Here is a 26,645-nt window from a genome sequence, read left to right as displayed (position 1 = left end):
CAATACTGGCTAAATTACTTTGCTACATGTAAGTAAACAATCAATGCTTCTATTGCACGTTAAGAAGGATTCTGAGGCTCTTACTCAACCCCTACCTATTTTATCTCTTCAGGATATGAAGGGGCAGAGAGCGTGAGCACATAAGTATGCTATACTATGTGTAGGCCCGTTTACCATCTTTGTGACCGTAAGAGTCTGTAGGTCTTTCGCTATGGCAGGGATGCACTATCATGTGACAATGGGTAAACTGGGTGATCTACTGGAATGATCTTGTCCTACATTTTACAATAAATAAAAAATAAACTTTCACCAACTTTGAACACCTCATTTGAAATTCTGTACTCAAACATGACAAACATTAATTTATCTGATTTTCAGAACCGTTGGCAAACTATTCATCAGAAGAAAGTGGACTATTCTCTGTATGATGCAGCTCTGCATTTGTGATCTGTAGGCATCCAGAAACGTGTCATTAGGACAGACACATACATTGCCTATCTAAATTTTTCTAGTCTTATGAATTTAATTGAAAAGAAACAGGTAGGTGTCCCTTACCAAGTTCTGCCGAAATGCTCTTTAAATACTGGGAATTGTCTTCCATAAACGAGTGCACTATGGAGACAGCCTGCTGCAGCTCATCAATCTACAGAGAGAATACAGTGCATTGCTTTAGAAATGGTAAATATGTGCATCATACACATTTTATAGGCAGTACCTACACTTAACTGATCAAAAGTGCTTTGAAAGTGACCGCCACCCCATATCTGACAAAATACAGTGCGTTGGGTCTTCTCCTAAATCCAAATCGAAACCATACATTGCACACAAACTAAATTACCAGGTAGACAGATCAAGTTATAAACTCGTTACGCGGCAGATGTAGTCACCTGCATTAAATGTGGGAACAACCAGGGGCCTTTTGTTATTAAAGAGTTGTGTTAACTTGTACAATCATTATTTCCAGATTAAAACATATTGAGATGGGGTGTAAAACATAAGACACGGTGGGCAGGATCTGAACTCGGTATACACAATATTAAAATGTGTTAAATTGCAATTCATTGCATGCATGTCCTGAAAATATGCCACTGATGTGAACCTCTACCTATGATAGACACTTCAGGTGGGCATGTTGACTTGAAGAACCTATAGGGTACCATAGTGATAACTTTATGTACAGTGAGTTTAGTTTGGATGAACTTAACTACTGCCACACCTAAGCTTTGTGTTGCAAAGTGATCCTTGTTTAGGTTGTCACACCCTGCTTTTCTTTTTTTCTGGGACCTCATCTGCTGGTAACCTTGATCTCTAATACTGGGACACTGCTATCCAGTGCGCAGAGTATGTGCTCTAACTGCTAAAATATGTCACAATTGACTTAAAACTGCTAAAATATGTCACAATTGACTTAAAACCTGATTGGCACATATAACCATGAGAAAATGCCATAGTATATGGGGCAGAATTGCGGACTGGAGCAGGCCTACCCAGTGTACCTAACAGCAGCAGCTTGAATCCTGCAGCACAGACTTTTGACAGGTCAGAAAACCTGATTTTAACTATTAAAGCAGTCACCCCCTAAGCACACCTTGCAGCCCACAAGGTAGGGTGAATAATATTTAAGAGTCAAACATGTATGATATATCAGAAATGGCATGTTCCCCCAGTGACTAGGCCCAAAACGATATTGTCACTGATCAAGCAGTAGCTGGCACATCAGAAAAGTCAGAATACAGATTAAACACTTTTTAACATTTGACCTGTACCAGCCGCAGACTCCATTCAAAGACTTCTTTTTATATATAATAAAAATCCAGTCAAGCCTTGAAGTTGGTTGTTTATTAAATATATTGAAATTAGATCTTTTCGAAAGCTACGTTTTCTCTGCCTAAGGATGCAGGAGCTAATTTGCATTAGCTCTCCAGCAAATTAACAGTCAGTACTTGGCCTGAATTAGGTGTGGAAACTGCTCCCAGAGCACAGACAATTACCTGGGATTGGGGAGGGATTTTTCTTCCACTAATTGAAAGACCAGTGAGAGTAGTCCCAGGAAGAAAATAAGTTACTTACCTGTAACTATAGTTCTCCAGTATTAGAATCTTTCATAGATTCACATGCTTGAACCATTCCCCATCGTCGAGATGGGAGTCCCCGGTATATTAAAAGAGCAATGCAAAGTTAGCATTAACTAGAAAAACAGGCCTGCCCATTTCAGTTTTGTAACATATGTATAGCTTTTTTGTAAAAGAGACCAAATCTAGGCTTTAGCCAATCAGAACACCCTACCCTCTAAAACACTCCTGAGAGAACCTCTGGCCTTCAGATTTCCATAGCACCAGTGCAATAAGCATATCCGTAAAAGTCTTAAAGGTGAGCTTCTCAGAGGAGGAGGGTGTGTCGCATGTGAATCTATGAAAGATTCCAATACTGGAGAACTATAGTTACAGGTAAGTAACTTATTTTCTTACTTCAGTATTGGAACTTTCATAGATTCACATGTTTGAATCAGAATAGCTAGCAGCACATTTTTGCAGTAATTGTCCTTGAATAAAAAATACAAATCAAAACGTAAAAGAGGAAGACACGTTTGTAATTCTTATTTACTAAAACTGCAATAGGAAAAAGTACATAACCCATACTTAACAATCTATCTAATAATGCATATATATATATATATATATATATATATATATATATATATATATATATATATATATATATATATATATACATACATACATACATACATACACACACACATATATACTGTACAGGTGCATTCTGGGAGCAGTAGTTTAACATGTCACATGATCACTGGGACCAATGATATGAGATTTTGACCCATTGTGATTTGTCTCACCACTGACAAGGCCACACCCAGTGGCCGAAACGCGCCAGGGTGATGTTCTGCCTGCCAGAAGCACAATAAAAGCCTGTGTGTTCTTCAGTTGGGCTTCGCTTTTCTTTTACGTGGAAGTGCTACATGACAGGACTCTCCATGCCTGTTGCTGCAAAGCTGCCCTGCAGGGATTTTGTTGGAGAAATTTTGCTGGATTTAAATAGGGATCATGTCCCGGACGCAATTTTGCTACAAAAAAGGACTATCCCTGGAATTTTGCAAGAGGAGTGACGTCTCCTCTGGCCAATTGGAACTCACTAGTGTTGGAAGTGCGAGGACAGCAAGATATCCTTTTGGCAGCACATTGAGAGGCATCCAACACTACAAGGGTAACCGCTATATTTAGCACACCTGACAGCCTGAATAACAATGCCCCTTGTCAGGACTGTGGGACAAGATGTCACAGAGCAGGATACTAACAACATCACGGTCCTCAAACATCGAGACATGTATATATTGCGAGCTGTTGGTTGAAGAAAGCGATTGAGCCAAAAGAGTATATCTACCACAGCCCGCAGAGACTGTACAAGTGCATTCCGGGAGCAGTACTGTAAAATCATGTCACGTGACCTCTTTGACCAATGATATGCGATTTTGACCCACTGCAATTTGCCTCACCTGAGATCAAGGCCACACCCAATGGCCAAAACGCGTCAGGGTGATGTTCTGCCTGCCTGAAGCCCAATAAAAGCCTATGTGTTCTTGTCATGGTTCCTGGGTCCCCCCCCCCCTCACGCTTACCTGTTGCCAGTGTGTGTGTGTGCCTTCACTCGCGTGGGACGCAGCTTTCCTCACTTCCGGCCTCGGCACGGTAGCGGTTCAGCCTATGGCCGGAAGTACTGTTGCGTCATCAGCGCTTCCGGGGAAGACCGCTTATCAGATGCGGCTTCCCACGGTTAGGGCGCTTCGTATACTACCTTCTGCCTGTTTCCTGTTTCCAGATTCCTCGTTGCCGAGACCCGTTCCCGACCGCGCAGGAGCGCTTTCCTCAGTGACCTGTTTCCCGCTTCAGCCGCAGTTTCCCAAGCAGCGCAGGAGTGCCACTCTGCTTCTGGGTTCTATCTCGCCTGAACTCCGTGCTTCTACAGGTACAAGCGAAAGAACGCTAGGGCATTTGGCGCAGGAGCGCTTTTTGGATTGTTACATACTTATATACAGGAGCGCCTTTGGGATTTTCTTTGGTGCTTAGCGCAGGAGCGCTTATGGATTTTCCTTGGTATTAGCGCAGGAGCGCTTTTGTTATGGTTTCCTTGTACTGTAGCGCAGGAGCGCTTGCTTATATTTTGTACTTAGCGCAGGAGTGCTTGATTGTTCTTTTGTGCATAGCGCAGGAGCGCATCTGGGTTTCTTGACTTGCAGCACATGAGCACTTCATGACTACCTATTGTACATAGCGCAGGAGCGCTTCTGGGTTTCTTTGGCATATAGCGCAGGCGCGCTTATAACTATCAGTTTCTTTTTCTTTTGATGGTAGCAAGCTTCTAAGGCTTAATAGGAGGTAAGCTGTTTCCCATATGAGTGTATGTATGTGAGTGGTTGCCGGGTTAGTGGATTGTTGGTAACCTGTGTTCCCTTGTCTTCCTGTCCAGCTGGTGCCCAAGGTCTATCCAAGCAGAGGGAGGCCCACTACTACCTACCCAACACCATCCTGATCCTTAATTATTGGCTGCCATCCTCACTCCCATCCTTATCCTGGTTTGTTCCTTATCCAGAGTAGGGTAGGGTGGGGTGGGGTGGGTGTGGAGGCGATAGCTCGTGTCGTCTCTGCGAGAACTCTCCACAAGAAACAGGTACTTGTGGGGAACCTGACAGAATACGAAGCCTAAGTTACATATCTCGCCCAGATGACATGAGCGATCCCGAAATAACACTGCAAGACATAGCAGCTATGCTTGCCAACATACAGGCAGAAAACCTCAGTTTGCGTCCGGACATGACGACCTTACAGGGCCAGGTAGCGGCAGGAGTTACTAGCCCCTCGGGTCCCACTCCATCTTCTAGGGTTAGGCAGGAGGGGCTGCTACGACCTCCCATCTTCACCTATGAGGGCGCCTCTTCCACCACGCCCCCAGAAAACGCCATCCACGTTATAGCTCCCCATCCTGTACAACTAGCCCCACCCAAACGCTTTTATGGCGATAGCAGTACGTACAGCGTCTTCCTCCATCAGTGTCATCTGCACTTCATGGCTAGGGCTACTGCCTTTCCGGATGAGGCTTCCAAGGTGGCTTTTAACCTCTCTTACATGGGTGGCGATGCCGCACAGTGGTCCATCTCTCTGGTGGACAATGACGACCCCATGCTGTACAACCTGCCAATGTTCAAGGAAGCTCTGCGGCGCATGTTCGCCCGTCACACCTTTGTCCAAGCGGCAGCAAATTAACTGCTTAATTTGAAACAAGGCAACACCGACCTGCTTCTTTATATCACAACCTTCAACAGGCTTGTCATCGAAGCTCGCTGGCCCGAGACCAAACCGATATCTGTGTTCTACAAGGGATTGCACGACGACCTAAAGGACCTGATTTCCCAGATGTTCGATCCACCGGATGAGATAGGACCTTTTATCGATCTGGTGGTCAAGGTAAACTACAGAGTACAAGAACGAAGGAATGAGAGGAGCAAAGGAGGCGACAACCGGTTCCTGTCAATAAAAGAGAAGACCAAAGAGGAGCCTACCCCTCCTGGAGATGTACCCGAACCTATGCAAATAGGCGGTATAAGAGGTCCTCTCACCAACGAAGAACGAGAGAAAAGAAGGAGACAGAACCAATGTCTCTATTGCGGAAAGAACGGACATTTCATCCGGGACTGCCCTGTAAGGCCCACCCAAGCTAGAGGAAGAAGGCCGTTTGCTTTACTTGTCTCCAAGCTGGACAAGCCGGGAAACGGGGAAACCCAGTAGGTAGCGGGGTCTAACTACTGGGTTCTTCTTTCAGTAAAACCACGACCCCTGCCTTCTTCAGTGGCAACCACAATCTGGGCGTAGAGGTGGTGCTACGAGCCGCAACAGAGCAGGCATGGCAGGTAACTCAGGAGCTACTGGCAACTTTATCGATACCCTGTATATGGAGAAGTTGGTCATAGCCATAGTGAACAAACCCAAACCTGAAACCGTAAAAGCAGTAGACGGTACTGACCTCACCTCAGGTCCTATTTGGCACCAAACCGAGGACCAGTGCATGATGTTCACGAACAGCCACGTTGAAACTATTACCTTTGACGTCATCGATGCCCCCCAGTTTAGGGGTATTTTAGGCTTGCCATGGCTGGTGCGCCACAACCCACAAATAAACTGGGCATCCGGTATTCTGGTTCTGGATTCTTCCTACTACCACTTGTTATACGTCTACTGATTCCTCAAGTATGCGCACTGTGCAGGCTCATAACTTAGCCTTGACAGGAACCAGCATGACCACACAAGATGGAGTTCCATCGGTATACCTTTACCTGGCGGCGGTGTTCGACAAGAAAGGGGCTAATACCCTTCCTCCACACCGTCCATTCGACTGCAGGATAGATATGATACCAGGTTCCACGCTTCCTTGCAGCAGGATATACTCCCTCACCGAAAAGGAAAATGAGCATCTCCGCTCCTACCTGGATGAGTACCTACAGAATGGGTTCATACGCCATTCCCGGTCCCCTGTGTCCTCTCCTCTTTTTTTTGTGTCTAAGAACGAAGGAGATCTTAGAATGTGCATTGACTTTAGGGCCATGAACGCCATCACCATCAAAAATAGGTACCCCCTTCCGCTGATCTCCAACCTACTGGACCAGGTGAAAGACGCCTCCATCTTCAACAAACTCGATCTTCGGGGAGCATACCATCTTGTCAGAGTCCGAAAGGGTGACGAATGGAAAACAGCTTTCCGAACCAAATATGGTCTCTACGAATACCAAGTCATGCCTTTTGGACTCTGCAACGCCCCCGCGGCGTTCCAGTTTTTCATCAACAAAGTATTACGGGACTTCATCGATATATTCTGCATAGTATATATCGACGACATATTGATCTATTTCAAGACCATGACTGATCATATTCATCATGTACGTGCTGTCCTTCAACAACTGAACGGAACGTATGTTAAATTGGAAAAAAGCATCTTTCATACCGAGTCCGTTGAGTTCCTGGGTCATGTCATCACTCCTGCTGGTATCCAGATGGATAACAAGAAGGTTGAAGCCATCCTGCGCTGGCTGTCTCCCACCTCGGTGAAGCACATACAGAGGTTTTTGGGCTTTGCCAATTATTCCCGCTGCTTTATCACGGGCTTCTCCAGGATAGTCACCCCCATAACTCGCTTACTACGCAAAGGGGTACCTTTCTGCTGGGATGACAAGGCAGAACATGCTTTTCAGAAACTGAAACAGACATTCACTACAGCCCCAGTCCTGATGCATCCTGACTCAGAACTACCATTCACTGTAGAAGCTGACGCCTCACAAGACGCTCTGGGAGGCGTGTTGTCGCAAAGAGACGCTGAGACCCAGGTCTTCTGCAACCAGTGGCATACTATTCCAGGAAATTCCTGCCTGCTGAGCACAACTACACCATCTCTGACTGGGAGCTATTAGCTATAAAGACAGTATTCGAAGAGTGGCACCATTATCTGAAAGACGCCAAACATCCCGTGATGATATACACGGACCACCGGAATCTTCAGTTTCTTCGCACAGCCCGTGCCCTCAGGTCTAGACAATTGCGTTGGACTTTATTCTTTAATGAGTACAACTTCCGCATCACCTCCCGACCAGGAAAAGAGAACGCCAAAGCAGATGCACTATCTCGCCTGGAGGACACCGATGATTCAGTTTGTGCCACTGAACTCTTGCCTATCATTCCTGAACAATGTTTCCAGGGTGCTGTGCTGACTTCTGAGTTTCTCTCCCTTCTCCATGATGATATCACACAGATCGATCCATCTACAGAGACAGTTAACCACAAAGGTGTAACGGCACGGGATGGGTTCTTGTATAAAAGAGACACATACTACCTTCCTCTGGTAGCCCGGCAACAGCAGGCCCTGTTTGTGTGTCATGACCATGTTCTGTCTAATCACCCATGTTATCACAAAACGGTGGATCTTTTACGGAGGCACTTCTGGTGGCCCACATTGGAGAATGACACCAAGGATCACATAGAGCAATGTGCAACGTGTGCCCAGGGCAAGAACATAACCGGACCATCGGTTGGGCTGTTACATCCGATACCCGTCCCTCCTTATCCTTGGCACACCATCTCCATGGATTTCGTCGTGGAGTTACCAACCACAACATCAGGTCATACCACTATCCTCACTATAGTGGATCACCTCACGAAGATGGCACATTTCGTCCCACTGAAAAAACTGCCCTCGGCTGTAGAACTAGCAGCGGTTTTCCTACAGAACGTGGTGAGGTTACATGGCATACCATCGGTAGTTATAACGGAAGGGGGTACTCAGTTTGTGTCCCGTTTTTGGAACGAGGTGTGTGCTGCCATGGACTTGGACGTTCGGTTGTCATCAGCATATCACCCGCAGACTTATGGCCAAGTAGAAAGGACGAACCACACCATGGAACAATATCTACCTTGCTTGCTTCTGTCAGTGGAGGAATAATGGGCCGATGTATTGTGGATAGTTGAGTACGCTTATAACAACAACAAGCATTCGGCCATCGGCATGTCTCCCTTCTATTGCCTCCAGGGTAAGCACCCCGAACTATGCCATGGAAGGAGCCACGGCTCTGCCAATTACCCACAGTTCAAGAGTACCACGCGAGACTATGTACGCTCTGGCAACAGGCCCGGTTTGAATTAGCCACGGCCAAGGAGTACTATAAACTGCACGCCGATGGTAATCGGAAACAGGAACCGGCCTATAAGAAGGGGGACAAGGTGTGGCTCTCCATTCAGAATCTAAATGTGCACGGTCCCGAGAAGCTGTTGCCCCGCTTCGTGGGTCCTTATGTTATCAAGAAGGTGATCAACCATTTGTCCAAGAAGCTCATACTTCCTCCTCCGATGAAAGTACACCCCGTTTTCCATGTCTCCCTCCTGCGTCCTGTTCACCCTGGGTGTGACGTGTCCTCCCCTCCTGCTCCTGTGAACGATCACGTTGAGTATGAGGTTAGGGCCATACTTGGTTCTCGTCGTACCCGGGGAAGACTCTTTTACCTGGTTGACTGGAAGGGTTATGGTCCCGAGGAGAGGTCCTGGGAACCCCTGTCCCATGTTCGCCACGCTTCCCGTTTGGTGCACGCCTTCCATGTTCGTCACCCCCTCAGTCCTCGCCCGGCCACCCCTGTGTAGGTCTGCTGTGCGGGTGGGGGTTCTGTTTTAGGCGGGGTGCTGTCATGGTTCCTGGGTTCCCCCCTCACACTTACCTGTTGCCAGTGTGTGTGTGCCTTCACTCGCGTGGGACGCAGCTTTCCTCACTTCCAGCCTCGGCAGGGTAGCGGTTCAGCCTATGGCCGGAAGTACTGTTGCGTCATCAGCGCTTTCGGGGAAGACCGCTTATCAGATGCAGCTTCCCCCGGTTACGGCGCTTCGTATACTATCTTCTGCCTGTTTCCTGTTTCCGGATTCCTCATTGCCGAGACCCGTTCCCGACCGCGCGGGAGCGCTTTCCTCAGTGACCTGTTTCCCGCTTCAGCCGCAGTTTCCCCAGCAGCGCAGGAGCGACACTCTGCCTCTGGGTTCTATCTCGCCTGAACTCCGTGCTTCTAAATGTACAAGCGAAAGAACGCTAGGGCATTTGGCGCCGGAGCGCTTTTGGGATTGTTACATACTTAGCGCAGGAGCGCCTTTGGGATTTTCTTTGGTGCTCAGCGCAGGAGCGCTTATGGTTTTTCCTTGGTATTAGCGCAGGAGCGCTTTTGTTATGGTTTCCTTGTACTGTAGCGCAGGAGCGCTTGCTTATATTTTGTACTTAGCGCAGGAGCGCTTGATTGTTCTTTTGTGCATAGCGCAGGAGCGCATGTGGGTTTCTTGACTTGCAGCACATGAGCACTTCAGGACTACCTACTGTACATAGCGCAGGAGCGCTTCTGGGTTTCTTTGGCATATAGCGCAGGCTCGCTTATAACTATCAGTTCCTTTTTCCTTTGATGGTAGCAAGCTTCTAAGGCTTAATAGGAGGTAAGCTGTTTCCCACATGAGTGTATGTATGTGAGTGGTTGCCGGGTTAGTGGATTGTTGGTAACCTGTGTTCCCTTATCTTCCTGTCCAGCTGGTGCCCAAGGTCTATCCAAGCAGAGGGACATCCACTAATACCTACTCAACACCATCCTGATCCTTAATTATTGGTTACCATCCTCACTCCCATCCTTATCCTGGTTTGTTCCTTATCCAGAGTAGGGTAAGGTGGGTGTGGGGGCGATAGCTCGTGTCGTCTCTGCGAGAACTCTCCACAAGAAACAGGTACTTGTGGGGAATCTGACAGTTCTTCAGTTTGGGCTTCGCTTTTCTTTTATGTGGAAGTGCTACATGACGGAACTCCCCATGCCCGTTGCTGCGAAGAGATGGCTTGAACCAAAGTCGAAGTTACTCTGATTATATCCTCGAAACAAAACGACCACTTGACACCATTTTAAATTTAGTTGTTCCTGAATGGGCTGTATCCCCAGGCGGAGAAGGGAATGAGGAGAATGCTAGATGACATTGACCCTAGGAGAGACTTGTAAAGGGAAACTGAAAGGTACTTTTTTCTTAGGAAGAGCTGAGCCACAGATATCAGTTTGATTTGTCTTTTGAGCGATAAAAAGGCTTTATTCAGTTGTGTCCAATATAGCTCCCAGAAAGGAAATGCTTTTGGAGGGTTGTAGGCTTGATTTCTCCTTGTTTAAGGTAAGGCCTAGACTTTCGAACAGACTTGTGCAAGTCGCAGTGGACCTGGTTGCCGAAATAAGATGGTGCTTTGATTAGCCAATCATCCAAGTAAGGTAAGAATTGGTGATGCTGCCTTCTGAGGCGAGCCCCCACCGAGGCCAGACACTTTTTAAATATCCTTGGCGCCGATCTTAGGCTGAAAGGCAGGCCCTTGAATTGGTAGGGCAGGCCCTTGAATTGGTACAGTAAAGCGGAGATACTTCCTGTGTGATGGATGAATGGGAACATGGAAATAAGTGTCCTGTAGGTCTAGAGTAGCCATGAAATCTCCTGAATTTAGAAGCAGTAGTTTGTCTTGCAAGGACACTTTGCGGAAGGACTGTTTCTTGAGGTAGGTGTTGGAAGTTGTCAAGTCTAGGATAGGACAGCATTTTCTGAAAGCCTTCCGTACTAAAAAGAAACAGGAGTAGAACCCTTTCACTCTCTGGGATGCCGGAACGTATTCTATTGCCTCTTTTTGGCACATCAACCAGGCTTGTAGCCGCAGGACGTATAGATGCTTTGTCGTTTGTAAGCGAGGTAGAATGGATGGTGGAATTTGAATAAACTCTAACATATGGCCAAACTGAATAATGCGAAGCACCCATTGATCTGCTATATTTCGCCAATTCTGGATGTATAGAGATTTTTTCCCCCTCCAGGAGTGCTTGAGCCTGGGCAGGAAGACAAGACAGAGCCTGAAAGTTGTCATTGGAGACGTGAGGAATCCTTCCCCTGTCGTCCAGTCTCCCTCTGGGTGTCAATCTGGAATAGGCCGTAGATTGGGATTGCTGCGGAGTGTATTGCGGCTGATAGGGTTGTGTAAGAGAGGTGTAAGAGGGATATATGTATTGTTGGTATCCACCTCTATTTGAGTGTAGACCTCTTCCTCATGCCCCTCGAAAAGGTACCTTACGGTACTGGAGCGTCCCCAACAACTTTGCAGTCTCAGTCTACTTCTTTAGATCCCGGAGAGCATCATCGATCTATTTCCCAAAAAGGGCCGCTCGATCAAAGGGCAGATCCAGTATCTTATTCTGGACCTTGGGCTGAAAAGATTTCATTCTGAGCCAATCTTGTCGGCGTAAGTCTGAAGCTCCTGCCAGAGACCTAAAATTGTTGTAGCGATATCCATTGCACAGTCTATAATCTCCGAGGAAGCCCTCTCACCTAATTGGAGGATCTTCTTGGTCTCTGATTTACTCTCATCAGGAAGCTGGTCGATGTAAGGGGATAGGTCGCACCACATCAGGCGATTCTAGCGACCTAAGATCGCTAAAGCATGAGCTGCCCTGACCATAAGTCCTGACATCGAAGAGAATCGTATGCCTGCATTGTCAAGGCATCTGCCGTCCAGAGGTGTTGTGATGGGAGCAGACGGGTACTTGGATTTCCTTTAAGCAGCCTGGGAGATTTTGGAGTCTGGCTTTGGGTGGCCCATCAAGCAGGCAGGACTATCCTCTGGGGCTTTGTATTAGTTTTCCAATCTAGGAAGAACAGCAATAACTGGGGCTGGGGTTATCATGGCCTTAAGGCCCTCCTCTCATATGTAACAAACAATGGGAATGGCTCGCACTGTCTTCTTTTGGCTGCTCTTTCAAGTAGGTTATAAAAACCACGGATGCCCTCAAGTGGAGAATCTATAGAAACTGGTGAGGGCGAAGACTAAGTGGGAATAAGATAGTCGTCCCATTCCCTGTGTGGATCCGGAAGCTCCCTCTCCTCCTGGTTGTCATATGAGGTGACAGGGTGCTGGTCAGGAGGCGCTGTTGATGGTGGAAGAGTCACTGTGTATAAGATCGCCTCTAATTGTGGGGTGGAAGGAACTGGAGACAACAAAGCACGTCCTGGAACAGCAGAAGGCAATGTAAATTTTTTCCTATGGTCCAAAAGCATGAACTGCATTTCAGAAAACAATGAGGATAGGATACAAAACATCTCCTCCTGATACTGTTGGTCGTAGTCTCGAGGAGGCATGTAATAGAGCTCCTCCTCAGCACTCTCCTCGAAGTCATCTTCCTGGCATTTTAAATGCAACTCTGATGGACTGCGGGCGTAACCAAAGGGTACATCGTCTACATTGGAGTCCTGTTCCTCCAGGAGATGTGAAGGAATCAAAGGAGTCACCTTACTAGGTGATGTGACTTCTGGAGTTAACTGTCTTAACTCTTAATTTCTCTGCGGGCATGTTTTCCCTCGCCGACAAGGTCGTCGACTGTCATCGATGGATCCACTGTCGCGTTGACAGGGTCGAAGGCAGACTGGACACCGTCATAGTCGATGCCGCTGAAGGCACCATATCCACCATAGTTGTTATCGCTGTTGAAATCGTCGACAAGGATGTTAGCATTACAATAACCGCAGATGTCTGCAAAGTCTTCGACGTCGATCCCGTCATCAATGCTGTCAAATGAGGTATCAACTATAACTGCTCCTTGACTCTCGAGACCTGGAAAGCATTGCTCTGCATCGACGATGTCTCTTCATCACCGCTATTGTCGATGATGATAATTTCTTCGACAGTAAAGCCTTTGTCAACGGTTTCTCCTCAGGGAGAACAGAAGAAGGTTTTTGAAGGCTTGCTTGCCCTCAGGAGGTGTTGAAGGCAGCACTGAACTCGCATTTTCACCTCGGTGAGGAGATTTTGTCAGACTATGCCTGTTAGACCCATGGGTGGTCTTTTTATAGGCTTTATGAGGGCGCTCACCTGATCAATGAGGTTGAGATCTTTTCCTCTTGTGAGACATTCTGGAAGATGAGGAAGAAGAAGCCACATCACTATCATCAATAGATAGAGGCTCTTTTCTGGTCTTCAGCCTTTGGAGCCAAATTAGAAGGTGCCCCTCATGATCACTCATCGTTTAGGTGGAGAATGTGCGACACACCTTACAATCCTTGTGGTCCGGGTACAGGCAGTAGACACGGGTCCCTGTGAGGGTAATCGATCTGAAGTCGTTTATTAGAGAAGGTGGCACAGGCTCTAAAAAGACTATTCTTCTCTATGTAAGACATCAGGAATAAAGATTTAGAAAGCCAAATAAGTAAAATTCTGAAGAAAAAGGTTTGTAAAACTGCACAAGAGAGTAAATAAGGGAAACAATTAACAGAGCTCAGTGGAGACTCCCTAACACAACATGCGGTAGAACATCTGATGGTCTGAGGTACTCTCAGGAGTTTTCTAGAGGGTAGGGTGTTCTGAATGGTAAAGCCTAGATTTTGTCTCTTTTACAGAATGATATTTGTTACAAAACTAAAATGGGCCTATGCCTGTTTTTTTAGTTTATGCTAACTTTGCATTGCTGTTTTGATATACCGGGGACTCCCATCTCGACGTTGGGGAATGATTCAAGCATGTAAATCTATGAACGTTCCAATACTGGCGTAATGTAATTTTAAACAAAGGGGCCTTCTGTGTCACAAGTAAATGTTAGGTGACACCGAGAAGGGCAACAGCTTTTGTCCGGTTTAGTCAGGCTGGCACCAAACCCTGTAGGAGGAAATCTACCCCAAAACTGTTTGTGAGTTATTATAGAGGAGGGGACTGTTCGTTACTGTGGGCATACCTCTGTGTGTGCAGGCAGGCTCTGTATAAGGAGAGAAGGATTTCCCAATCTTATATTTTAAGAGTGAGGTGCACTGGGGGATTGTTTTCAGTAGGGAAAACAAGAGCTGTTGAACTGGGTAGAGTTGGCCCCAGTAACGTTTACCCCATTGGTTAAGAAATTCCCATGAGTCACCCCTAACCACTAAATGGTGCCAGGAATAACGTTCTGGACATGCCGAAGATCAGAAGAGTACTGGACCTGGTGCTTGTGACCTGAGGGTAGCGCTGAAGGACTTAACCTGCTCCCTCTTGTACCCAGGACAAAGAAGTGGACTCCAAGGGTCAATTTGCTGACCACCTGTGTGGCTGCGGCAGCACAAGACACTGCAAGAGGCTTTTACCTGGAAGTACCCAGCTGGCCAGTGGCAATATGACCTGAAATGGACTTTGCTGTTGGTCCCTGACTGACCCCCTTAGAGTCTCTAAGTCCCCTCCCTTGAGGTCCTGGGGAGCTTAGAAGTGTAATCCTGTGGTTGTTTGGGCATCCGAAGATAGTTTGAACACCTTTCCTTCAGAGCTTCAGGGAGACCTGCGCAAAAAAGTATCAATCTGGCAGTTCTATGGCTTTGTCCCGGTTAAGCCTCACAGCACCTCAGGAAAAACAACTGCGTCTCATTCTGCAGTGGGATTTGGAAAAGTTTCAAGGACTTAGACAATTTACAGCAGCAAGCTCCAGAAGAACTAAATGGCTTCAAATATCCTGCCTTCGGTTCCAGCGTGGAGAATACAATTTCAGCGGCACATTGCTCAAGGAGAATTTTGCTGCTCAAAAAGTGACAAAGTATGTGACACTGTGTAAGGACTTAAACACGTTTTCAAACTTTCTCATTTCCAGACTTTCTCTGGGACCAATCCACTTGTATCTGACAAGGGCTCCTTCGTGGTATGTCTCAAATTGCACCTAGGTCTCAGTCTACCGCTCCCATAGACTATCCTTGGTGCTTTGATCACCATTTTCACTTACATTTAAAAAAAAAATCATATCTCTGGTTCCTTTAATTGGATTTTTGTCACTTTGGTCTTATTTTACATATAAAATGTTACTCTTTATTTTAAAATTGGTTATGGAACTTTATTGTGTTTTGCATGACGTTTTCACTGCTTACATACTTTACACATTACCTTTGACTTAAGCAGGAAGGCTTTGTAACACATAACATGAGACTGACACCCAGGTTTATTTTATTTACTTTGTGTGAAATCTAGCAGGTGGTGGCGTTATCCTTTGAGTTGGACTCTTGTCCATCCCAAATAATAATCAACTTTCCTGCACTATGGAAACCAAAAGTAGTTTTGGAGCAGGAGGAGATGAGAGCAGGAGTGTGTACTGTGTCTCTGTTTATTTGACTTACAAATTGAAAATTGGGAAGGTTATTGGGTTGCTATTATTTCTGAGCTTATATCTGATCTGCTGTTAACCCAAACTCACTCACCCCAGATGGGCTTTTTTTAAAACCATTCTTTGACACTTTTTCACCAGTACAATCAACTCCAAGGACATACTCAAGAAAATTCATTCTTTACAAAGGCTCTCACCAGAATAGTATGTATTTTGTGGACGGGAAGAGGGCTTTTTACATACAGTGACTCACCACAAGCTCCATGTAGTCAATCACGGGGCACTGATCACTCAGTATTTTCTGATAATTGGGCTTGCTTTTCAGGACTTTATCTTGAGATGTTCCTTGTACTGTGGCATGCATGTCGCACACCTTTTTACACTTCATTTTTTCTAACTGCCTGGAAAACAGAAAGCATATTGGTTACGTAAGAAGCAGCAACATTTCTTACTGAGCACCTAGAATCAGTTTGCCCCTAGAAAGTGAAATCAAGAGGCAGAACACAAGTTGGCTTTTGTGAAATGGCCAAGCCATTTTTAAACAATTGATATTTTGCTTCAAAATTGGCATTAAAAATTGCGCAGAGATATTTAATACTAATTTAGTCATGATTATTTACAATATTTCAGATTTAAAGAAAAATTATCAATCACAAATAAAAATGTGAAATTGAGAGGACATGGTCACCGTAACGTAGGTGGGTGTTAAATTAATGACAGTCTTCAGAATCATTGCAAAGCTGCCCGTAATTCACTGCAGCAGTCAGAAGAGTCTCTACTATCTTCGTTTTTACTCAATGTTAATATCCATTGGAACTGGTATTGGTTATATTGAAAGGTCACACCTATAATGTTGATATTTAATTCCTGTCATAATGATAACAAGCATTGAAAATGCAATAGGTCTCACCTTTGATTAAGTTAAAGCCATTTGCTTTGCTAATGGTATTGTAAAGCAAAGCAAATGGCTTTAACTTATTTAATTTCTTTCAAAAAAGAGAGTTTCCCAGAAAACCAGAAAGGACTGGGTATCAAACAATTTCAAAAAGAATTCCTTTCTGTGTTAATGACTTTCTGTTAGTGACCAATGGGCCTACACACTAATATCACCTTTTTAGTGTTAGATAGTGACACGGATAATTATTTATGCACAACACTAATGTTACTTTCATCTCTCAAGTTTTATTATTTATAAAATTTAGATAAAACCATTTTTAAACACGTTACATAACATTCTTGGCAATCATATGCTCTGGTACAGGTTCTCCATTTCATATAACAAATCTTTTTACAATTCCTGCCCCAGAATATGTAGTTCATATACAGTAAATAATTTTCAACATAAATCACAAATACAAATTAAAAATATGGCATCATAACATCAATATAAAACAGTAGTGAAAAAGTCCTTTGTCGACGCGTTTCGGTGCTTTGTTCTATTATCACACCTTCTTCAGGACAGAGCTTTGTTTAAAAACAATATTTCTTCATTCTATAAACAAATACATACAATTAGTATCATTGGTCTGATTGAGAGTAAAGTGCATTCTATCTAGTTGCGTGCATATTTAGGCTCGTGTCATTAATATTATTGGTCAAATTATTTTATATCAAAAGACAATCTTACTTAGATTATTTTGCCATCGGTCTTATCTCTTGGGATTCTGGACCATTCAGGAAAAGTGTATTCTTAGTCCTCTTCGTGGTCAGAAGCAGAAATAACCCTGCATCAAGTTCCATTTAGTTACCCTACATATGACTCCACTGGTATGTATTTTGTATGCAACCTGTTTAGAAAACAATAGGGATTTATTGAGTTTCTAAAATATAGATGGAAACCAACAACATGATGCCTTAAATTTCACAGGCACTACTTAAGCCAGCATTGAAATGAGACTCTGCGCAGATTGAAAGTCGCGAAAAAATTAGACACAAAGAATACCAGTCTCCCCGTTTTTAAGTAAGTGTGAATGAAGATAATCCTTACTCTTTTTCATATAATCAACATGAGGTAGTATGACTAAAGAAAGTATCCTCTCCTTCATAGAAGCCGTGGTACACATACATTATGAGTGACCACGAAGAGGACTAAGAATACACTTTTCCTGAATGGTCCAGAATCCCAAGAGATAAGACCGATGGCAAAATAATCTAAGTAAGATTGTCTTTTGATATAAAATAATTTGACCAATAATATTAATGACACAAGCCTAAATATGCACGCAACTAGATAGAATGCACTTTACTCTCAATCAGACCAATGATACTAATTGTATGTATTTGTTTATAGAATGAAGAAATATTGTTTTTAAACAAAGCTCTGTCCTGAAGAAGGTGTGATAATAGAACAAAGCACCGAAACGCGTCGACAAAGGACTTTTTCACTACTGTTTTATATTGATGTTATGATGCCATATTTTTTATTTGTATTTGTGATTTATGTTGAAAATTATTTACTGTATATGAACTACATATTCTGGGGCTGGAATTGTAAAAAGATTTGTTATATGAAGTGGAGAACCTGTACCAGAGCATATGATTGCCAAGAATGTCATGTAACGTGTTTAAAAATGGTTTTAACTAAATTTTATAAATAATAAAACTTGAGAGACGAAAGTAACTTTAGTGTTGTGCATAAATATTTATCTGTGTCACTATCTAACACTAAAAAGGTGATATTAGTGTGTAGGCCCATTGGTCACTAACATAAAGTCATTAACACAGAAAGGAATTCTTTTTAACTTAATTAATGACAAGACCTATTGCATTTTAATGCTTGTTCCTGATTTGCCCCATTCACAACTTTATTTTCATGAGTCTTGAACTTATCGCTTATTTGAATTCGCTTCAGGTGTTTGATTTGTGAAGGAAAGAATGGTGCAGGCTGCTTGACGCGCTACTGCCACCTGCAAGAAATGCGATCACTCCGGATCCAGAAATAAGAGTTTGAGGTACCGTCAATACATGCCCTGATGATGCCTAGCAAGACATGGAGCGGACTTTCTGTTTACCTGAACGGTAAATGAACCCTCTTTGGAACTCTGATGTTAGCCCTAAGCGTTTGTGGCCCGCTGTCTCTCTATTAACAACATAGCATCATCAGTGCGCCGAGAAAAAGCACCGGGGAAGCACCTAGAAGAGGAGAGATGGAGTTTAAGGCACATTGCCTTCGTTTGTGAGAGAGCAGAGCGCACTGGTGTGCTGAAAGCCTGTCGCGTTTCCAGCCAGTGTGTGTCACTGCATCCACACAGCAGCCAGGCATTCCTAGACACACGCTGCTTTCCAGGCACTGTACTTCCCGAGTATGAACAGAAGGCGCCCTTCACATTTCAGTTTTTGTGAGATATACAGCGAGTGTCTTCCACTGTACAAGTGTGAAAGTGGCGAGGCATAAAGATTAGAAACCTTTTACAGCAGAAGTAAGTCGGACGAGCCCGTCCAAGTGGGCCGTCGACAAAGAGAAAAGTGTACGTCACCCTAACCTCTTTCCCAATGGCTGGCCACCGTTTAGTATAAACGGTGATGCCAGCCAATGGGAAAGAGGGGCGGGGCTTAAAGCCCGTAACTAAAAGCTCCTCAAAATCATTAGATCTCGCGAGCGAGTCTGCGCATGAGTGCATCTCTACGCTTCGACCTAAAAAAACTACCAAGTATACTGTCATCTTGTATTGTGCTCTATGAACTTCGGAAAATACACAATTGCAAGAGAGAGCAAACGAAACCTGTCACTGAATTTCCATGCTTTACATTCTCAAGAATTCTGAATACAGGAGGTATTCATGGCTTCCTGGGCTCATGAGAAATATACACAATTACAGCTCCAACACGGCTCCATTTTCTGGGGTTCCTTTGGGCAGTATGAGGAGGCAGGTGCTGTTCGCTGATGGATGAGTAACCCATCTTGGAACCAGCAAATAGACTAGGGAGAAACATTATGATCCTTATAGAATGAAATCTAACTGTGGATCTCCACTTCGCCAAGGTCTTTATAGGTTCAAAGATGGCCCCCAAAACTCAGTCACTCAGAGGAGGTGAAAGCTCTCTGTGCATGGATCTAACATAGGCAAACTGCTGAGATTAAAAGGCAAGGTGGGGCCTACAAAGAGTGAAAGCGGGCAGCAGACCAGAGCTAGTCACCCTATTTTTCTCTTGACGCGTGTACTTATGGAGAACACGGCATGGAGCAAAGCTGCAGAGCCACATTCCAATGGGTTTGCGCATCAACAGGACGGAGACCTATTCATTAAATGAACAGCGGGACTGAGCAACTCTGAGCCCCAGTTGACAGGCTGTTGTGGGCTCTTTTGCAGATTGAAAGTTTGATTCTCGAGTGGAATAAAGAAGGTCCTGCTGCAATGTCTCAAAAAGTAGTAAAAGGCAAAACCAAGAGGGCTAAGTCTGACCACATGGGAGAGGAAAATCCCATGCAATTCCTGGGACAGTAGCAAATGGTTGAACAGATTGTGCCCCCTCCCAAATCATGGAGGCAATTTATTTGAGAGCTCAAGAGCACTATAAGGAACACAGAAAAATGGTCATGTTGGTAGATGTCGCTTCGCTGGCAATGGATAAGTATTGGAATAAAGGAGATTGTGCTCTATAGGGAGTGCCAGCAACAGTGGGAAAATTAGAATCCTCAAAATTGTCACTTGAAGCAGAAATCAAACACCAGTGACTTTAGAGACTGCACAGTAAAACCAATGATCCTCCGGAGATCCCAGACTTAATATGAAAAAACACGGTAAAGGCAGCAAATGTTCTTCTACTGGGGGTTCCAGAGCATGGGGATAATGTACCATTCCAAGAAACAAAGGTTTTTCAACGTCACACACATTCATGGAAAAGTGTCCACAAAGCCAAAGCGTGGTCCATCCTTCCTGGGCAACGAAAACTACAATATTACCCACAAATCCTAGTTCCTCTTCCAAGGATTAATTCTACTGAACAGTCCACCACTTGCAATTACTCCCTGTGATTTCAAAACCACAATCACCTATGCTGATGGCTACCCATTCAAACGCTGTATGTCATACATCCTGGTCCTCTGTCCAACGTATGCATCAATTATGACAGCAATTCTACTTGAAAGTCCTATATCCTTTCACCCCGAAAACCCTTGTTGTCATTCCACAATCATCCTTGACTGTTGTGTCTTACAGCAGGTCTCATCCACTTCATCATGGCCATGAACATGATACCTGTAAACTGATTACTGACAGCATTCACCTCCTCCCTAGACAGACACATGAAGCACTGACACTCGGGACTCATGCTTACTGTCTGCCAATGAGGAGTCTATGGAAAGGCAAGGAACGTTTGGGACGAGAGATTGCTATTCTGGGCAGTGCGTCTTAAATAGAGCCGCACCTAGGGGCAATATTGGGAAAAGTGAATCAAAATTAACTGACTCAGAATTTTATATTTCCAGACTCCAGCAGATGCACACCGCAATTATAGGGAGAGATGCAGCTGATTCGGCGAGAATACCAGGCTCTCAAAACGGAGACCACACCTGCCAAACTGAAGGCAGTACATGAATGCAGGGCACATGTTTTTACTCAAGCTCAGTTAGTGGGTGCATTTATGGATGCTGTGTCATGGTGGGCGTGGCTTAAGCGCCGATGTGAGTGGAAGCGGGGCTCCGGAGCTCCTCCGTGCCTGCCTCTCTCCATCCTGTATCCTGACCCCCGGCCCGAGCCCCGGACCCCCAGGCACGCATGGGAGGGTCCCGAGAGCGCTGGGGGAGACACTGATGGCCCTGGCAGCCCTGTGCAAGCTGGAACCGAGCCCCTTACACGGAGCGGAGTGGCCGGTGAAACGAGCGCCTAAGATGGCGGCTGGTGTCCCTGCCTGCTCTGCCTGACGCATAGGAGCAGTTGCAGGTGAGGAGCGCAGGAAACGGCGGAATAACCCCATGTGGCAGCGGAGGCCCCCCCGCAGTTGTGAGAGGTGGGGAGCTCCACCTGAAGCCGTGGTGCAGGGGCGACCGCAGAAAGGGAGAACATCGGCCTGCCTGACTCAAAGATGGCGCCGCCCACGAGACTGAGACTGCCCTGGCTCTAATGACCACAGGGCCACTGGGCCGGCATCGCGTGGTGGGACTGCCCTATTACTGAAGCGGAGGCCCTGGTAACACTTATCCTGAGGAGAGCGCCGCTTGCACACTGGCCTGGCCGGAGGGGCACTGCACTCGGTGGTGACACTAACAGGGGCTGCTCGAGGTGAGGACACGATACCTGACAGGAGGCGGCGGACTACTGGGCGCCCGTGCTTTCGAGGCTGACCCGGATCAGGTGCTCGGAAGCGCCGTATACACGGCGATTCCCTGGAGAGACCTACGCCTGGGGCGAAGATTCTGGTGGCCCCCCCCTCTTTTTGGGGGTACGACGCTAGTTCCCTGAGTCTGCTGCCGGACTGGAGCAGCACCTGGTGAGGGACGTGAAGGCGAGGGAGTGCCGTGCAGCTAAGGGGGGACCGAGATAGCGACTGACGGCACTTGGAGCCCCTGGAGTCCCCAAAAAGAGGCGCACCAATATTACGGATCGGCAGAATGGCGAGAGGAGGCAAAAAGAAGGGCTTCGACGTACTGAAGCTGGATGACCCGGGACACACCTCGGAGGTAGAGACACCGGCTCCTGGGCCGTGGAGCTCGACCCGCTCACGAGATCCGTCCTTGGGCGACATCATGCAGGCGATAGTGGATTCGAGGGAGGCCCTGGAAAAACGGATGGACACCATCGGGTCGGACCTGTCCCTCTTGAAGGACGACCACAAGAAGCTGAAGGAGCGAGTGGCGACGACAGAGGTAACCCTGAAGGAGCTACCGGGTGATGTGGCCACTCTACGAGCGTCTCTGGCGGAGGTGGTGCAGAAGGTTCAGGTGCTGAAGCTTAGGGCCGAGGACAGCGAAGGGCGCTCCAGACGCAACAACCTCCGCCTCGTGGGGGTTCCCGAAAAAGCGGAGGGCCGGGATGCGGTCTCCTACTTGGAGGAGTGGTTGCGGTCTGAGGTGGCCCCGGAGGGGCTTTCCCCGTTCTTTGCCCTGGAGCGCGCCCACAGGGTCCCGGCGCGGCCACCCAAACCGGGAGCCCCGCCGAGACCGATAGTGATGCGCCTTCTGCACTTCCGGGACCGTGACCACATTCTCCAGAGGGCCAGGGACCTGCCGGACTTGCGAATTGACAACAGTAGGATCATGGTTTTCCCGGACTTCACCAGGGACGTACAAAGAAGTAGGGCCTCTTTCATGGCGGTCAAGCGGAAACTGCGATCACTACAGCTGCCCTATGCCATGTTGTTCCCGGCACGACTGCGGGTCATAGAGGGAGATCGCACTCACTTCTTCCTCACGCCGCAGGAGGCTTGGAGCTGGCTGGATACTAGGGGGGAGTCCGGTGCGGATATCCACCCGGCGACCTCGCCTGAGGGGTGCTCTGCTGGAACGACGCCGATACGGAGGTCAGGCTCCCCATCGGGATGGCGGCAAGAAAGAGCCAAGGCGGTGCTGGCGGTGGCGGCCATCAGTCAGGGAGACGCCAGCCCTGCCAGTAGTGCATCGGAGCAGTCGAAGAACAGTGCTCTTAGTCCCGGCTCCAGTAGTGTACATGATCTTTCGGAGGCGGACCTGCCGGTGGTGACTCCCCAAACAGCGGACGGAATCCTTAGCTGAAAGGGTTCAGTGGACTCTGGACACATCTGTGAGGTACTGGGCTGGGGACTGAGGCTGCCTCTGGGTGATGGGTGGCGACATGGGGATGCCTCCTGGGCCTTGCCTTTGAGATATGGGGGAGGCTGAGCCGAGGGGGTCCTTCTGAATAGCCCAGAGGGGAGAGGGGGGTGCGGGGGGCTTCGGACCTGTCTGGGTCAACGTACGGACCACTCCAGCCCTCTTCTGATGAGATACACTTACGTTGCTAGAGTTTGGATGGGATTTCCAAGTTGGTTGTCTGTCCTGGGGTGTGGGAGTTGGGGAAGTTTAGTTGATCAGGTTGGGAGGGGGAGGGGACCTGGGCGTGCCGGGGAGATTGCTGAGAGAGTGGACGAAGCACGATGGGATCTACAATGGGACCCGACGTAGGATACAAATGTCTCACGTGGAATGTAAGAGGGATGCATACCATGCATAGACGTCACAAAATACACACCTATTTGGTTAGACGGGGCATTCATTTCGCCTTCCTCCAGGAAACACACATATTAGCTAAGGAGGGGAAGGCACTGCAACGGAGGTGGAGGGGGCAGGTCTACCACACCGGTTACTCCGCTTATGCTAGGGGGGTGGCCATATGGATAAGGGCGGGGGTACCATTCCAATGCACACAGCAACTAATAGACCCGGAGGGGAGATATGTCATGGTACGAGGCAGACTGGATGGGAGGGATCTGACACTGGGTTGTTTGTATGCCCCGAATGTTGACCAACCTGCCTTTCTATCGCTTCTGTCCAACAAGATGGCCCCGTTCTTGGTGGGACCAGTGCTCCTTGGAGGAGATTTCAATAGCGTGACTGACACTGCGCTGGACAGGTCGCACCCCCCCCTACCAAATGCACCGGCTGGCAAACTGGCGCTTGCGCGTTCTGCCTGGCAAAACCAATGGGGCTTGGTCGACTCCTGGAGAGCGAACCACCCGTCGGATAGAGACTACTCCTTTTTTTCCGCCCTTCATGACTTACACGTCCGCATAGATGCCTTCCTGTGCTCACAGGACGTGCACGCAGAGGTGTGCCACAGTGAGTATCTGACGCGCACGATCTCTGATCATAACCCGCTTCTCGTGCACCTGCGCTGGTCGCAGCGACGCCCACGAATCCCCGCCTGGAAGTTGCGCCCAGAGGCGCTAGATGATCAGTCCTTCCGAACCACAATAGCCTCGACTATCGAGGAGTACTTTCAGATCAATGCGGGCACCGCGGGCTCAGCCGCGATTGAATGGGACGCCTTCAAATCGGTGGTGCGAGGAGCAACGGCGTCGGGAGTAAGGAGGACGCTACTGGCGGACGTTGCGCGGGAGGATGAGAAACTACGGGCTCTGGAGAGGGCGAGACCTGAACGGCCGGGCATACTCGAGGCCCTACTTGAGGCGCGGGAGATGGTGGCGGCGACAGTAGAGCGTCTCCGATGCTTTGACTACAAGACCTATCTCACACGCGCGCACTCGGAGCGGGATAAAACAGGGGCTCTTTTGGCCTGGCTGGCCAACCCAGCTCGTCGGAGCTCGATCATCCTTGAACTCAGAAATCACTCAGGGGTGGCACGATTTGATCAGCAGGGGATCAACGAGATATTCCACGACTACTATACGGAGCTTTATCGCAGCCGGGTCCTACCATCAAGGGACGACTACCAGGAATTCCTGGAGGGACTGGACTTGCCGGGGCTGGTGGCGGAAGACGCGAAGCTACTCGGGAGTAAAATAGAGGAGAGGGAGGTGAGAGTCGCCATTAAGAATATGGCACGGAACAAGACACCGGGCTCTGACGGGCTCCCTACGGAGTTCTATCTCACCTACGTAGACCTCCTGGCGCCCCGACTGACATGGCTGTACAATGAGGCGAAACGATCGGGCGGCCTTCCGGTAACCACTAGCGAAGCACTTATCGTCCCACTACTCAAACCGGGCAAGCAGCCATGGGACAGGGCGGCATATCGCCCATTGTCCATGCTCAATCAAGACTATAAAATATTGAGTAAAATCTTGGCGTCGCGCTTGCTTCCCCATATGTCCGCGTTGATCCACGCGGACCAATCAGGCTTCATCCCGACCCGCAACACAGCGCTCAACGTCCGAAGGCTCCTACATGTCCTGGAGGCTGACACATATGATGAAGATGAAGCGGTGGTGTTCGCGGTTGACACGGAGAAGGCCTTTGACTGCCTGGAATGGCCGTACCTTTTCCATGTCATGCGCGCAATGGGACTAGGCGAGGACTTCATAGACTGGACTACACTGCTCTACCGGATTGCGACGGCGAGGGTCCGGACCGGCAGACTTATCTCGGAAATGTGGGCGGTGGGCAGGGGTACCCGTCAGGGGTGCCCTCTCTCCCCCCTGTTGTTCGCCATTGCGGTCGAACCCCTGGCGGCGCGAGCCCGGCTGGGACATGCATATCAGGGGTTGGATGTCTATGGACAAGTGCACCACATTGCATTGTATGCTGATGACCTGCTGATGTTCCTGGCGGACTCGGATGCCTCTCTGCGAGGGGCTAAGTCGCTACTGAAATCATTGAGCAGAGTGTCCGGCCTTCGTGTGAACTGGACGAAGTCATACCTGTTCCCGGCCCGCCCACGTAGAATGTGTCCGCAGTTCACGGACGAAGTGGCTTGGGAGGAGAGGAGTCTGCGCTACCTCGGTACCTCGATCTTCCACGATAAGGCGGACATCCTTGAGGGCAATATTGGGTCGGCGATCAGACTAACTAAGGCGAACTTCGACTTCTGGAGCACGCTCCCATTGTCACTAATGGGGAGGGTGGCGCTCCTTAAGATGGTGACCCTGCCGAGACTGCTCTATCTCTTCAAGACACTCCCGATCTGGATCCCGGTGAGCTACTTCCGCCGACTGCGATCGATGGTGATTGGCTTTCTGTGGGGGGCGGGCAGGCGCAGGGTGGCGCATGATACGCTTCTCCGCCCTAGAACAGAAGGAGGGTTAGCGGTGCCAGATTACGAACTATACTACCTGGCGGCTCAGCTGCAGTGGCTAACTCAGTGGGTCGCGAGAGCCAGGAAAGAGGAGGATGGGTCAGGGGAACCGGCGGGACCGATCCAGGTGTTATCCCGGATTGTTCTGAGACTCCCGTTGGGGGATTTTCACCTCACCCAGGAATTTGCGACGGCCAGGAAATGCTGGAACAGGTATCTAAGGAGGAGTCGTATTGCAGTCCCGTACGCTCCTGAGATTCCGCTCCGGTTGTGCGGGGCACTTCCGCATGGGGGCTCATGGCACC

At 47.7% G+C, this 26,645-nt stretch overlaps 1 protein-coding gene across 4 annotated transcripts in view; it reads right to left on the bottom strand.

Moving 5' to 3' along the window:
- DSN1 (DSN1 component of MIS12 kinetochore complex) overlaps positions 1 to 26,645 on the bottom strand; it is a 293,642-nt gene that overhangs the window by 70,535 nt on the left and 196,462 nt on the right. For all 4 annotated transcript variants that reach the window (XM_078681111.1, XM_078681103.1, XM_078681094.1 and 1 more), the window contains 2 exons: positions 15,948 to 16,095; positions 556 to 643 (listed from right to left, as the gene is read on the bottom strand). In XM_078681111.1, coding sequence (XP_078537237.1) covers positions 556 to 643; positions 15,948 to 16,095 — 236 coding nt within the window. The remainder of the gene's footprint in view (positions 1 to 555; positions 644 to 15,947; positions 16,096 to 26,645) is intronic.

Source organism: Lissotriton helveticus, chromosome 1_1, assembly GCF_964261635.1.
Source record: "Lissotriton helveticus chromosome 1_1, aLisHel1.1, whole genome shotgun sequence".
Lineage (NCBI taxonomy): Eukaryota > Metazoa > Chordata > Amphibia > Caudata > Salamandridae > Lissotriton > Lissotriton helveticus.
The sequence above is the reverse complement of the archived record's forward strand: the minus strand, read 5'-3'. Positions and strand labels throughout refer to the sequence as shown.